The 15,361-nt window shown below is 55.1% G+C and overlaps 1 protein-coding gene across 3 annotated transcripts in view; it reads left to right on the forward strand.

The window, feature by feature from the left end:
• rabgap1l (RAB GTPase activating protein 1-like) overlaps window positions 1–15,361 on the forward strand; it is a 151,938-nt gene that overhangs the window by 86,219 nt on the left and 50,358 nt on the right. For all 3 annotated transcript variants that reach the window (XM_031822471.1, XM_031822472.1, XM_031822473.1), the window contains 2 exons: window positions 3,630–3,755; window positions 7,630–7,773. In XM_031822471.1, the coding sequence (XP_031678331.1) occupies window positions 3,630–3,755; window positions 7,630–7,773 (270 nt within the window). The remainder of the gene's footprint in view (window positions 1–3,629; window positions 3,756–7,629; window positions 7,774–15,361) is intronic.

Consider the following 15,361-nt stretch of genomic DNA (forward strand, 5'->3'; position numbering starts at 1 on the left):
ATGGATGGAGGGGGAAGGATGGATGGATGGAGGGGGATGGATGGATGGATGGATGGAGGGGGAAGGATGGATGGATGGAGGGAGGGGGAAGGATGGATGGAGGGAGGGAGGGAGGGGGAAGGATGGATGGAGGGAGGGGGAAGGATGGATGGATGGAGGGAGAAGGATGGATGGATGGAGGGAGTGGGAAGGATGGATGGGGGATAGGTGGATGGAGGGAGGGAGGGAAAGGATGGATGGAGGGAAAGAGGGAGGGGGAAGGAGGAAGGGAGGGGGATGGATGGCGGGAGGATGGAGGGGGAAGGATGGATGGAGGGAGGGGGGAGGATGGATGGATGGCGGGAGGGGATGGATGGATGGAGGGGGAAGGATGGAGGGAGGGGGATGGAGGGATGGATGGATGGAGGGGGAAAGATGGGGGGAGGATGGATGGATGGCGGGAGGGGATGGATGGAGGGAGGGGGAAGGATGGAGGGAGGGGGGAGGGGGATGGAGGGAGGGAGGGATGGATGGAAGGGGGGGGGGGGGGGAGGATGGATGGATGGAGGGTGGAGAGGGAGGGAAGGATGGATGGAGGGGGATGGATGGATGGCCGAGGGGGGAAGGATCGATAGATGCCGGGAGGGGGATGGATGGCGAGAGAGGGCTGGATGGAGGGAGGGGGATGGATGGAGGGGGATGGGTGGATGGAGGGGGGATGGATGGATGGCGATGGATGGATGGCGGGAGAGGGATGGATGGATGGAGGGAGGGGGATGGATGGATGGATGGATGGATGGATGGAAGGAGAGGGATGGATGGATGGATGGATGGATGGATGGATGGATGGATGGATGGATGGATGGAGGGGGAAGGATGGAAGGGTGGAGGGAGGGAGAAGTGGAGAGAAGGAGGATGGAGAGAGGGAGGATGGAGAGAGAAGTGGAGAGAGGGAGGATGGAGGGAGAAGTGGAGAGGGAGGATGGAGGGAGAAGTGGAGAGAGGGAGGATGGAGGGAGAAGTGGAGAGAGGGAGGATGGAGGGAGAAGTGGAGAGAGGGAGGATGGAGGGAGAAGTGGAGAGAGGGAGGATGGAGGGAGAAGTGGAGAGAGGGAGGATGGAGGGAGAAGTGGAGAGAGGGAGGATGGAGGGAGAAGTGGAGAGAGGGAGGATGGAGGGAGAAGTGGAGAGAGGGAGGATGGAGGGAGAAGTGGAGAGAGGGAGGATGGAGGGAGAAGTGGAGAGAGGGAGGATGGAGGGAGAAGTGGAGAGAGGGAGGATGGAGGGAGAAGTGGAGAGGGAAGATGGAGGGAGAGGTGGAGAGAGGGAGGATGGAGGGAGAAGTAGAGAGAGGGAGGATGGAGGGAGAAGTGGAGAGAGGGAGAAGTGGAGAGAGGGAGGATGGAGGGAGCAGTGGAGAGGGAGGATGGAGGGAGAAGTGGAGAGAGGGAGATTGGAGGGAGAAGTGGAGAGAGGGAGGATGGAGGGAGAAGTGGAGAGAGGGAGGATGGAGGAGAAGTGGAGAGAGGGAGGATGGAGGGAGAAGTGGAGAGGGAAGATGGAGGGAGAGAGGGAGGATGGAGGGAGGGAGGATGGAGGGAGAAGTGGAGAGAGGGAGGATGGAGGGAGAAGTGGAGAGGGAGGATGGAGGGAGAAGTGGAGAGAGGGAGGATGGAGGGAGAAGTGGAGAGAGGGAGGATGGAGGGAGAAGTAGAGAGAGGGAGGATAGAGTAAGAAGTGGAGAGAGGGAGGATGGAGGGAGAAGTGGAGAGAGGGAGGATGGAGGGAGAAGTGGAGAGAGGGAGGATGGAGGGAGAAGTGGAGAGAGGGAGGATGGAGGGAGCAGTGGAGAGAGGGAGGATGGAGGGAGCAGTGGAGAGATGGAGGATGGAGGGAGAAGTGGAGCAATGATGGCGGGAGGGAGGGAGGAGGGACAAGAGATGGATGGCGGGAGGGACAAGAGATGGATGGCGGGAGAGAGGGAGGGACAAGAGATGGATGGTGGGAGGGACAAGAGATGGATGGCGGGAGGGACAAGAGATGGATGGCGGGAGAGAGGGAGGGACAAGAGATGGATGGCGGGAGAGAGGGAGGGACAAGAGATGGATGGCGAAGTGGAGGGGGGGGAAGTGGAGAGAGGATGGGGGGAGAAGAGGTAATTGGAAATGAAGGAAGCGGAGATGAAAAGGTGAGCAAGGTGTGAAAGAGAGAGAACGAGATATGAAGGGGGGGGGGGGGGGGGTGGATGAGGTCCTTCGGAATGCAGGAGGCTGGGGAGATGTCCAGAATATTAATGGCCCATTCAGCCCAGGACACACGGTCTACCTGATTAAATACCCACCACTCTGTCTCTGCTTGTGGGTGGGTTTCTCTCTCTCACACACGGACACACACACACACACACACCATCTCACTCACAACACAAACACTGTGTATTAAAGGGGGAGCATACCCACACCTTTTCTCTTTCACACTGACACTCCCACCTTCTGGTTTTCTTTCACACTCACCAGATTGTCACCTTGTTTCTCCCTCCCTCACGCACATCCTTCTTTCTCTTTTAGTCCCTCTCACTTTCCCGATGCTCCAACCGTCTCCTAACTCTTCCTCAGAGGGTCTGAAAAATCTCTCAATCCACAGAAAACAACACTTTCAAGTAACAAGAGGCTCCACAAATAATTTATACTACTCCTGTTTACGGCAGTGCATTATTTATTAAGAAAAGCCTATTAAGAGCTGAAATGTCAACATTATTTAAATCTTAACTGTATATATATCTTTATATATACTGAGTTGACCAAACATTAGGAACATCTTCCTTTTGAGTTGCACCCCCATTTTTCCCTCAGAACAGCCTCAATTTGTCGGGCCTTTCTTGCCAGGCGCGCCAGTTTCTGTCAAGAACTGCAACGTTGCTGGGGTTTTCACCCTCAACAGTTTCCCGTGTGCATCAAGAATGGTCCACCACCTAAAGGACATTCAGCCAACTTGACAACTGTGCATTGGAGTCAACATGGTCCAGCATCCCTGTGGAACGCTTTCAACACCTTGTAGAGTCCATGCCCTGATGAATTGAGGCTGTTCTGAGGACAAAAGGGGAAGCAACTCAATATAAGCAAGGTGTTCCTAATGTTTTGTGCACTCAGTGCCTTCAGAAAGTATTCACACCCTTACACTTTTCCCACATTTTCATATGTTACATCCTGAATTTAAAATGGATTAAATATAGATGTCACTGTTCAATACACAATACCCCATAATGTCAAAGTGGAATTATGTTAGTAGGCATTTTTACAATAAATGAAAAGCTGAAATGTTTTGAGACTGTAAGTAAGCGTAAATAACTTGCTTAACACGCAGATAATACGTTGCATGGACTCACTCTGTATGCTATAATGGTGTTTAATAATACTACCCCCTTCTCTGTACCTCACACATGCAATTATCTGTAAGGTCCCTCAGTCGAGTAGTGAATTTCAAGCACAGATTCAACCACATTAAACATTATTAAAGTGACTGGTGTTCCAAAAGGTCAAAGGATAAAATGAAACAACTTCCGCTTGACCTCCCCGTATCTCAGAGCTCTCCTTCTCTCGTTCCTCTGTTGGTACACTCTAGCTAACTGGTTCTGTTTGGTCCTGTGGCTGTAGATGCCTGAGGAGCAGGCCTTCTGTGTGCTGGGGAGGATAATGTATGAGTACGGCCTGAGGGAACTCTACAAGAACAACTTTGAGGATCTGCACTGCAAGTTCTACCAGCTGGAACGACTGCTCCAGGTTAGTCCGCCCGCTTCACTGAAGCCCTCTGGAAAAACCTAACAAAATGTCACATAATGATTGTCATCATGTGTATGTGCGCACATCATCAGCGTGTGTATGTGCAGACACTTAACCGTGCTCTATGCACCTTAAAGATGGAATCCGCAGTAAGGGGAAACGGCGCCACTGTCCTCCCCACAGACATTATTGTTTTTGTTTTGTTGACGAGGTCGGGAGAGCTGGGAGTGCATCGCGCAATCGGACGTAGCAGTTTGACCATTAAGGATTCCATCTTTAAGAGCACGGACTGACTCTATTTTTGTAAGGGCCGGCCTTAGGTTCGTTATTAGGCTAAATCCACTCCAACTTGTTGTTTAATTTTATACAGAAATCAATTTTAGCCTCCCCTAAGTAGGCCTTTTTTTCAACGCTGGGTAAGTATTGACAGCCTAGCTCCCCAAGGCTAAGGAATATTAGCATTACTCGCTAAGGGTTGGCATACAGGTGGAAGTAAGTCAGTTTCTCTTTCTCTTTTCTCTCCAGCTCTCTCCTTCTCTCACTCCCTCTCTGACGGCGCTTTCTGAGCTGTGATGATGATCGCTTGCTTGACTGAATGACTGATTTACTGACTGAGTTGACTGATTTACACTAGTCTGTCAATCAATATATTGGCATATACAGTGCCATCGGAAAGGATTCAGACCCCTCGACTTTTTCCACATTTTGTAACGTTACAGCCTTGGATTAATGGATTGAAAAATAATACATCTCAGCAATCTACACCCAATACCCCATAACGACAAAGTAAAAAACTTTTTTTATTTTAGCAAATGTATTAAAAATTTAAAACAGATACCGAGTGGCGCAGCGGTCAAAGACACAGCATCTCAGTGCAAGAGGCGTCACTATAGTCCCTGGTTCGAATCCAGGCTCTATCACATCCGGCCATGATTGGGAGTCCCATTGGGTGGCGCCCATTCGGCCCAGCGTCGTCCGGGGTAGGCCGTCATTATAAATAAGAATTTGTTCTTAACTGTCTTGCCTAGTTAAATAGAAACAAAATATTCAGACCCTTTGCTATGAGACTCGACATTGAGCTCATGTGCATCCAATTTCCAGTGATCATCCTTGAGTCCACCTGTGGTAAATTCAATTGATTGGACATTATTTGATTTGTCTGTATAAGGTCCCACAGTTGACAGTGCATGTCAGAGCAAAAACCAAACCACGAGGTTCAAGGAATTGTCCGCAGAGCTCCGAGACAGGATTGTGTCGAGGCACAGATCTGGGGAAGGGTACCAACATTTTTTTGCAGTATTGAAGGTCCCCAAGAACACAGTGGCCTCCATTCTTAAATGGAAGAATTTTAGAACCACCAAGACTCTTCCTAGAGCTGGCCGCCCGACCAAACTGAGCAATCGGGGGAGAAGGGACTTGGTCCGGGAGGTGACCAAGAACCTGATGGTCACTCTGACAGAGCGCCAGAGTTCCTCTGTGGAGGTGGGATAACTTTCCAGAATCAAATTTTATTTGTCACATGCGCCGAATACAACAGGTGTCGTAGACCTTACAGTGAAATGTTTGCTTACAACCCCTTAACCAACAATGCAGTTAAAAAAAATAACAATAACAAAAAAAGTAAGAGATAAGAATAACAAATAATTAAAGAGCAGCAGTAAATAACCATTGCGGGGCTGTATACGTGTGGTACCAGTACAATGTCAATGTGCGGGGGCACCGGTGTCGAGGTAATTCAGGTAATCACATGTAGGTAGAGTTATTAAAGTGACTATGCATAGATAATAACAGAGAATAGCAGCAGCTTTCTGGGGGTGGGGGGGGTGCAATGCAAATAGTCTGGGTAGAACATGCAGCACTCCACCAATCAAGCCTTTATGGTAGGTTGGCCAGGCAAAAGCCACTCCTCAGTAAAAGGCACATGACAGCCCACCTGAAGGACTCTCAGACCATGAGAAACAAGATTTTCTGGTCTGATATAACCAAGATTTTACTTTTTGGCCTGAATGCCAAGTGTCACGTCTGGAATAAACCTGCCACCATCCATATGGTGAAGCATGGTGGTGGCAGCATCATGCTGTGGGGATTTTTTCTGCAGCAGGGGCTGGGAGACTAGTCAGGATTGAGGATATTATGTAAGATTGCACCGGAGCAGAAGGCAGATGTTTTAAGTGCCCTCAATCGATTGTGTTTTTTGGTTTGTTTATCTGCGTTGTTTGTAACTTTTTTTTAAACTCTTTTTATACATAATGTTGCCACTACCGTCTCTTATGACCGAAAATAACGTTAAGACATCAGGACCGCGATTACTCACCACGGACTAGCAGAATCCTTTTTCTTCTTTCACGACTCTGACGAGCCCGAGGCGGAGGATATATGGCTCCCTTGGGAACAGGCCCCGAGCCCCTTGATCTGCGTGGAGGCGGGGAAAGAGAGGTCTGCCTGCTGAGAAGGACAACAACCTCTCCCTCAACGTGATCAACATGGTGCAAGCACACCATGACCGTTGTGAAGCAGGCACGTCAAAACCTATTCCCCCTCAAGAGAAGGGTAAGATTTGGCATGGGTCCTCAGATCCTCAAAAGGTTCTACAGCTGCACCATCAAGAGCATCACTGGTTGCATCACTCCCTGGTATGGCAAATGCTCGGCCTCCGATCGCAATAGCACTACAGAGGGTATTGCAAACGGCCCAGTACTTCACTTGGGCCAAGCTTCCTGCCATCCAGGACCCCTATACCAGGTGATGTCAGAGGAAGGACATAACAATTGTCAGACTCCAGCCACCCCAGTCATAGACTGTTCTCTCTGCTACCGCATGGCAAGCGGTACCGGACCGCCAAGTCTTGGTCCAAGAGGCTTCTCCCCAGCTTCTACCCCCAAGCCATAAGACTCCTGAACATCTGGTCAAATAGCTACCCAGACTATTTGCTTTTCCCCTCTCCACACCACTGCCAGTCTCTGTTTTCATCTATGCATAGTCACTTTAATTAACTCTACCTACACGTACATACTACCTCAACTAACCGGTGCCCCCGCACATTGACTCTGTACCGACACCCCCCTGTATATATTTTGTACTGTTGCTCTTTAATTACTTGTTACTTTTATCTCTTATCTGTATTTTTTTTAAACTGCACTGTTGGTTAGGGGCTCGTAACTAAGCATTTCACTAAGGTCTACACCTGTTGTACTCGGCGCATGTGACTAATACGATTTGGTTTGAAAAGATGAACAGAGCAAAGTAAAGAGAGATCTTTGATGAAAACCTGCTCCAGAGCATTCAAGACCTCAGACTGGGGAAAGAGTTCACCTTCCAACAGGACAACAACCCTAAGCACTCAGCCAGGACAACTCAGGTGTGGCTTCGTGTCCCAGCCAGAGCCCAGGCTTGAACCCAATCAAACATCACTGGAGAGACCTGAAAATAGCTGTGCAGCGACGCTCCCCATCCAACCTGACAGGTTGAGGATCTGCAGAGAAGAATGGAAGAACCTCCCCAGATACAGGTGTGCTAAGCTTGTAGCTTCATACCCAAGAAGAGTCCAGGCTGTAATCACTGCTAAAGATCCTTCAACAAAGTACTGAGTAAAAGGTCTAAATACTTATGTAAATGTGATATTTAAGTTTTTTTTTTTTATAAATTAGCAAACATTTCTAAAAACCTGTTTTTGTTTGTCATTATGGGGTATTGTGTGTAGATTGATCAGGAGGAAAAACAATTAAATGCATTTTAGAGTAAGGCTGTAACGTAACAAAATGTGGAAAAAGTCAAGGGGGTCTGAATAATTTCTGAATACAGTGCTTATACTGTGAAATGAACTCTCCTTTCTTCCTACTGAGTGGTTTCATCTCCTCTTATTTCCTTTCTCCAGGAACAACTCCCAGAACTCTGGTCCCACTTCCAGGACCTCAATCTGGAAGCTCACATGTACGCCTCTCAGTGGTTCCTCACGCTCTTCACAGCCAAGTTCCCCCTCTGCATGGTCTTCCACATCACTGACCTGCTGTTGTGTGAGGTAAGAAGTTAAGAAGCCCCAACACTATTGTTAAGACTCATTTTAACACTACTCCTAATCCCAACACTGGTCCTAACCTTAGTCCTATTCCTTACCCCAACACTGGTCCTAACCTTAGTCCTATTCCTTACCCCAACACTGGTCCTAACCTTAGTCCTATTCCTTACCCCAACACTGGTCCTAACCTTAGTCCTATTCCTTACCCCAACACTAGTCCTAACCTTAGTCCTATTCCTTACCCCAACACTGGTCCTAACCTTAGTCCTATTCCTTACCCCAACACTGGTCCTAACCTTAGTCCTATTCCTTACCCCAACACTGGTCCTAACCTTAGTCCTATTCCTTACCCCAACACTGGTCCTAACCTTAGTCCTATTCCTAATCCCAACACTGGTCCTAACCTTAGTCCTATTCCTAATCCCAACACTGGTCCTAACCTTAGTCCTATTCCTTACCCCAACACTGGTCCTAACCGTAGTCCTATTCCTTACCCCAACACTGGTCCTAACCTTAGTCCTATTCCTAATCCCAACACTGGTCCTAACCTTAGTCCTATTCCTAATCCCAACACTGGTCCTAACCTTAGTCCTATTCCTTACCCCAACACTGGTCCTAACCGTAGTCCTATTCCTTACCCCAACACTGGTCCTAACCTTAGTCCTATTCCTTACCCCAACACTGGTCCTAACCTTAGTCCTATTCCTTACCCCAACACTGGTCCTAACCTTAGTCCTATTCCTTACCCCAACACTGGTCCTAACCTTAGTCCTATTCCTTACCCCAACACTGGTCCTAACCTTAGTCCTATTCCACAGTACATTACCAACCTGCTGTTGGTACACTAAACTTAAAGGGACAATTTGAGTCAGGTGAACTCGTGGACACCATGTGTATTTCTCTGCATGTAGTTTGAAGGAAGTTGTTAACTAGCGTTAGCACAGTGACTGGAAGTCTATGGCACTGATTCTCAACTGGTGGGTCTTGTGGGAGGTTTTAAAATGGCTTGCGGGTCACTTATGGGAATAGGGTGCCATTTGTGACTCAGCACTGTGGCCGTTCTCGCTCCTTCTCTCTGTGTGATTCTCTCCCTCCCTACGTCTCTCGGCCCTCGGTCGGAACAATTAAATGTTCCGTATGCGTTTCTCAGCCAATGAGCCGGGTGCTGAGAATCTGCTCCTCTCCTCTGTGCCTCCCTTTTCTCCCTTTCTCCCTCTCCCTCGCCATACCTTTTTCTCCTTTTTCACGGGAGAGGTCACTTTCTTATTGTCCTCGACTTTACCCATGCCTCAGTTTGATTTGTTTTTTTTTTGTCATTCTGTTCTCATTTTTTTTTTTCTCTTTTTGCTATGAAATTGCTTAACCTCTCCCTTCCCCTCTGATCTGTTGTGCTTCTGTGGTCCTTTTCTTTTCTCCACACCTCCTGTCCCCCTTCTTTCTGTCTCTCTCTCTCTCTGTGTCTCTGTCCTCTCGCTCTCTGTGAGAGACAGAGACACAGAGGGAGGTGAGGACACAGAGGGAGGGGGAGGAGAACAGAGGGGATGGGAGGGGACACACAGAGGACGAGGGAGGGAGGGAGACACAACAGAGGGAGGGAGGGAGACACACAGAGGGAGGGAGGGAGGGAGGAGACACACAGAGGGAGGGAGGGAGGGAGACAACACAGAGGGAGGGGAGGGAGACCACACAAGCGAGGAGGGAGGGGGGAGGGAGACACACACAGAGGGAGGGAGGGAGGGAGGGAGACACACACAGAGGGAGGGAGGGAGGGAGGGAGACACAGAGGGAGGGAGGGAGACACAGAGGGAGGGAGGGAGACACAGAGGGAGGGAGGGAGACACAGAGGGAGGGAGGGAGACACACAGAGAGAGGGAGGGAGGGAGACACACAGAGGGAGGGAGGGAGAACACAAGAGGGAGGGAGGGAGGGAGACACACAGAGGGAGGGAGGGAGGGAGGGAGACACACACAGAGGGAGGGAGGGAGGGAGAGACACAGAGGGAGGAGGGAGACACAGAGGGAGGGGGGAGACACGAGGGAGGGAGGAGACACAGAGGGAGGGAGGGAGAGACAGGGGAGGGAGGGAGAGACAGGGAGGGAGGGAGTGAGGGNGGGAGACACAGAGGGAGGGAGGGAGACACAGAGGGAGGGAGGGAGACACAGAGGGAGGGAGGGAGACACAGAGGGAGGGAGGGGACACAGAGGGAGGGAGGGAGACACACAGAGAGAGGGAGGGAGGGAGACACACAGAGGGAGGGAGGGAGACACCACAGAGGGAGGGAGGGAAGACACACAGAGGGAGGAGGGAGGGAGACACACAGAGGGAGGGAGGGAGACACACACAGAGGAGGGAGGGAGGAGGGAGACACACACAGAGGGAGGGAGGGAGGGGAGGGAGACACACACAGAGGGAGGGAGGGAGGGAGACACAGGGGGAGGGAGGGAGACACAGAGGGAGGGAGGGAGACACAGAGGGAGGGAGGGAGACACAGAGGGAGGGAGGAGACACACAGAGAGAGGAGGGAGGGAGACACACAGAGGGAGGAGGGAGACACACAGAGGGAGGGAGGGAAGGGAGAACACACAGAGGGAGGGAGGGAGGGAAGACACACACAGAGAGGGAGGGAGGGAGACACAGAGGGAGGGAGGGAGACACAGAGGGAGGGAGGGAGACACAGAGGGAGGGAGGGAGACACAGAGGGAGGGAGGGAGAGACAGGAGGGAGGGAGAGACAGGGAGGGAGGAGTGAGGGAGTGAGTGAGTGAGGGAGTGAGGGAAGGGAGTGAGTGAGGGAGTGGGAGGGAGTGAGTGAGTGAGTGATAGTGAGTGAGTGACACACACAGAGGGAGGGAGGGAGGGAGACACACAGAGGGAGGGAGGGAGAACACAGAGGGAGACACAGAGGGAGGGAGGGAGACACAGAGGGAGGGAGGGAGACACAGAGGGAGGGAGGGAGACACAGAGGGAGGGAGGGAGACACAGAGGGAGGGAGGGAGACACAGAGGGAGGGAGGGAGACACAGGGAGGGAGGGAGGAGACACAGAGGGAGGGAGGGAACACAGAGGGAGAGGGAGACACAGAGGGAGGGGAGGGAGAACACAGAGGAGGGAGGGAGACACAGAGGGAGACACAGAGGGAGGGAGGGAGACACAGAGGGAGACAACAGAGGGAGGGAGGGAGACACAAGAGGAGACACAGAGGGAGGGAGGGAGACACAGAGGGAGGAAGGAGACACAGAGGGAGACACAGAGGGAGGGAGGGAGACACAGAGGAGGACACAGAGGAGGGAGGGAGACGCACAGAGGGAGACACAGAGGGAGGGAGGGAGACGCACAGAGGGAGACACAGAGGGAGGGAGGGAGACGCACAGAGGGAGACACAGAGGGAGGGAGGGGAACGCACAGAGGGAGACAGAAGGGGAGGGAGGGAGACGCACAGAGGGAGACAGAGGGAGGGAGGAGACACAGAGAGGGGAGACACAGAGGGAGGGAGGGGAGGGGAGGGGAGGGAGACCCAGAAGGAAGGGGGACAGGGAAGGGAGGGGAAGACACAGAGGGAGGGAGGGAGACACAGAGGGAGGGAGACACAGAGGGAGGGAGGGAGACGCAGAGAGGGAGAGGGAAGACGCAGAGAGGGAGGGAGGGGAGCAGAGAGGGAGGGAGGGAGACGCAGAGAGGGAGGGAGGGAGACGCAGAGAGGGAGGGAGGGAGGGAGACGCAGAGAGGGAGGGAGGGAGGGGAGACGCAGAGGGGAGGGAGGGAGGGAGACGCAGAGAGGGAGGGAGGGAGGGAGAGAGGGAGGAGGGAGGGAGGGAGACAGAGAGGGAGGGAGGGAGGGAGGAGGGAGACAGAGAGGGAAGGGAGAGGAGACAGAGAGGGAGGGAGGAGGGAGACACACAGAGGGAGGGAGGGAGACACACAGAGGGAGGGAGGGAGACACACAGAGGGAGGGAGGGAGACACACAGAGGGAGGGAGGGATGGAGAGAACACAGAGAGGACACAGAGGGAGGGAGGGAGACACAGAGGAGGGAGGGAGACCACAGAGGGAGGGAGGGAGACACAGAGGGAGGGCGGGAGACACAGAGGGAGGGAGGGAGACACAGAGGGAGGGAGGGAGACGCACGGAGGGAGGGAGGGAGACGCAGAGAGGGAGGGAGGGAGGGAGACGCAGAGAGGGAGGGAGGGAGGGAGACTCAGAGGGAGGGAGGAGGGAGACGCAGAGAGGGAGGGAGGGAGGAGACGCAGAGAGGGAGGAGGGAGGGGAGACAGAGAGGAGGGAGGGAGACAGAGGGAGGGAGGGAGGGAGACACAGAGGGAGGGAGGGGAGACACACAGAGGGAGGGAGGGAGGGAGGAGAACACACAGAGGGAGGGAGGGAGGAGGGAGACACACAGAGGGAGGGAGGGAGGGAGACACAGAGGGAGACACAAGAGGGAGGGAGGGAGACACAGAGGGAGACACAGAGGGAGGGAGGGAGACACAGAGGGAGGGAGGGAGACACAGAGGGAGGAGGGAGACACAGAGGGAGGGAGGGAGACACAGAGGGAGGGAGGGAGACACAGAGGGAGGGAGGGAGACACACGCACAGAGGGAGGGAGGGAGGACACAGCGCACAGAGGGAGGGAGGGAGACACACGACAGAGGGAGGAGGGAGACGCACAGAGGGAGGGAGGGAGACGCACAGAGGGAGGGAGGGAGACAGAGAGGGAGGGAGGGGGGAGACAGAGAGGGAGGGAGGGAGGGAGACAGAGAGGGAGGGAGGGAGACACACAGAGGGAGGGAGGGAGACACACAGAGGGGGGAGGGAGACACAGAGGGAGGGAGGGAGACACACTGAGGGAGGGAGGGAGGGGGAGAGAGACACTGAGGGAGGGAGGGAGAGACACAAGCGGAGACAGAGAGGGAGGGAGGGAGGGAGACAGAGAGGGAGGGAGGAGACAGAGAGGGAGGGAGGGAGACAGAGAGGGAGGGAGGGAGACACAGAGGGAGGGGGGAGACAAGAGGGAGGGAGGGAGACAGAGAGGGAGGGAGGGAGACAGAGAGAGGGAGGGAGGGACAGAGAGGGAGGGAGGGGAGACATAGAGAGGGAGGGAGGGAGAGACACACAGAGGGAGGGAGGGAGGGAGGGAGACACAGAGGGAGGGAGGGAGACACAGAGGGAGGGGAGGAGACACAGGGAGGGAGGGAGGAGACACAGAGGGAGGGAGAGAGACAGGGAGGGAGGGAGACACACGGAAGTGAGGGAGTGAGTGAGGGAGTGAGGGAGTGAGTGAGGGAGGGAGTGAGTGAGGAGGAGTGAGTGAGTGAGTGAGTGACACACACAGAGGGAGGGAGGGAGGGAGACACACAGAGGGAGGGAACACAGAGGGAGGGAGACACAGAGGGGGGAGGGAGACACAGAGGGAGGGAGGGAGACACAGAGGGAGGGAGGGAGACACAGAGGGAGGGAGGGAGACACAGAGGGAGGGAGGGAGACACAGAGGGAGGGAGGGAGACACAGAGGGAGGGAGGGAGACACAGAGGGAGGGAGGGAGACACAGAGGGAGACACAGAGGGAGGGAGGGAGACACAGAGGGAGACACAGAGGGAGGGAGGGAGACGCACAGAGGGAGGACAAGAGGGAGGGAGGGAGACGCACAGAGGGGAGAAGACACAGAGGGGCGGTGAGGGAGACGCACAGAGGAGACAGAGGGAGGGAGCGGAGACGCACAGAGGGAGACACAGAGGGAGGGAGGGAGACGCACAGAGGGAGGGAGGGAGACGCACACGAGGGAGGGAGGAGACGCACAGAGGGAGGAGGGAGACGCACAGAGGGAGGGAGGGAGACGCACAGAGGGAGGGAGGGAGACGCACAGAGGGCGGAGGGAGGGAGACGCAGAGAGGGAGGGGAGGGGGAAGACGCAGAGGAGGGAGGGAGGGAGGAGGGAGACAGAGAGGGAGGGAGGGAGGGAGGGAGACAGAGAGGGAGGGAGGGAGGGAGACAGAGAGGGAGGGAGGGAGGGAGACAGGGAGGAGGGAGACAGAGAGGGAGGGAGGAGGGAGACACACAGAGGGAGGGAGGGAGACACAGAGGGAGACACAGAGGGAGGGAGGGAGACACAGAGGGAGACACAGAGGGAGGGAGGGAGACACAGAGGGAGACACAGAGGGAGGGAGGGGAGACGCACAGAGGAGGGAGGGAGACGCACAGAGGGAGGGAGGGAGGGAGACGCAGAGAGGGAGGGAGGGAGGGAGGAGACGCAGAGAGGGAGGGAGGGAGACGCAGAGAGGGAGGGAGGGAGGGAGACGCAGAGAGGGAGGAGGAGGGAGACGCAGAGAGGGAGGGAGGGAGGGAGACGCAGAGAGGGAGGGAGGGAGGGAGACAGAGAGGGAGGGAGGGAGGGAGACAGAGAGGGAGGGAGGGAGACAGAGAGGGAGGGAGGGAGGGAGACACAGAGGGAGGGAGGGAGACACACAGAGGGAGGAGGAGGGAGGGAGACACACAGAGGGAGGGAGGGAGGGAGACACAGAGGGAGACACAGAGGGAGGGAGGGAGACACAGAGGGAGGGAGGTAGACACAGAGGGAGGAGGGGACACAGAGGGAGGGAGGGAGACACAGAGGGAGGGAGGGAGACACAGAGGGAGGGAGGGAGACACACGCACAGAGGGAGGGAGGGAGACACACGCACAGAGGGAGGGAGGGAGACACACGCACAGAGGGAGGGAGGGAGACACACGCACAGAGGGAGGGGGGAGACACACGCACAGAGGGAGGGAGGGAGACACACGCACAGAGGGAGGGAGGGAGACACACGCACAGAGGAGGGAGGGAGACACACGCACAGAGGGAGGGAGGGAGACGGACGCACAGAGGGAGGGAGGGAGACGCACAGAGGGAGGGAGGGAGACGCACAGAGGGAGGGAGGGAGACGCACAGAGGGAGGGAGGGAGACGCACAGAGGGAGGGAGGGAGGGAGGGAGGGAGACAGAGAGGAGGGAGGGAGGGAGACAGAGAGGAGGGAGGGGAGGGAGACAGAGAGAGGGGAGAGAGGGGAGGAGACACACAGAGGAGGGAGGGAGACACAGAGGGAGGGAGGGAGGGAGACACAGAGGGAGGGAGGGAGACACACTGAGGGAGGAGGGAGGGAGAGAGAGACACTGAGGGAGGGAGGGAGGGAGACAGAGAGGGAGGGAGGGAGGGAGGGAGACAGAGAGGGAGGGAGGGAGACAGAGAGGGAGGGAGGGAGACAGAGAGGGAGGGAGGGAGACAGAGAGGGGAGGGAGGGAGGGAGACAGAGAGGGAGGAGGGAGGGAGGGAGACAGAGAGGGAGGGAGGGAGACAGAGAGGGAGGGAGGGAGACAGAGAGGGAGGACGGAGGGAGGGAGACAGAGAGGGAGGGAGGGAGACATAGAGAGGGAGGGAGGGAGACATAGAGAGGGAGGGAGGGAGACATAGAGAGGAGGGAGGGAGAGACACAGAGGGAGACACGGAGGGAGGGAGACAGAGAGGAGGGAGGGAGACAGAGAGGGAGGGAGGAGAGACAGAGAGGGAGGGAGGGAGACATAGAGAGGGAGGGAGGGGAGACATAGAGAGGGAGGGAGGGAGGGAGGG

This window comes from Oncorhynchus kisutch, linkage group LG4, assembly GCF_002021735.2.
Source record: "Oncorhynchus kisutch isolate 150728-3 linkage group LG4, Okis_V2, whole genome shotgun sequence".
NCBI lineage: Eukaryota > Metazoa > Chordata > Actinopteri > Salmoniformes > Salmonidae > Oncorhynchus > Oncorhynchus kisutch.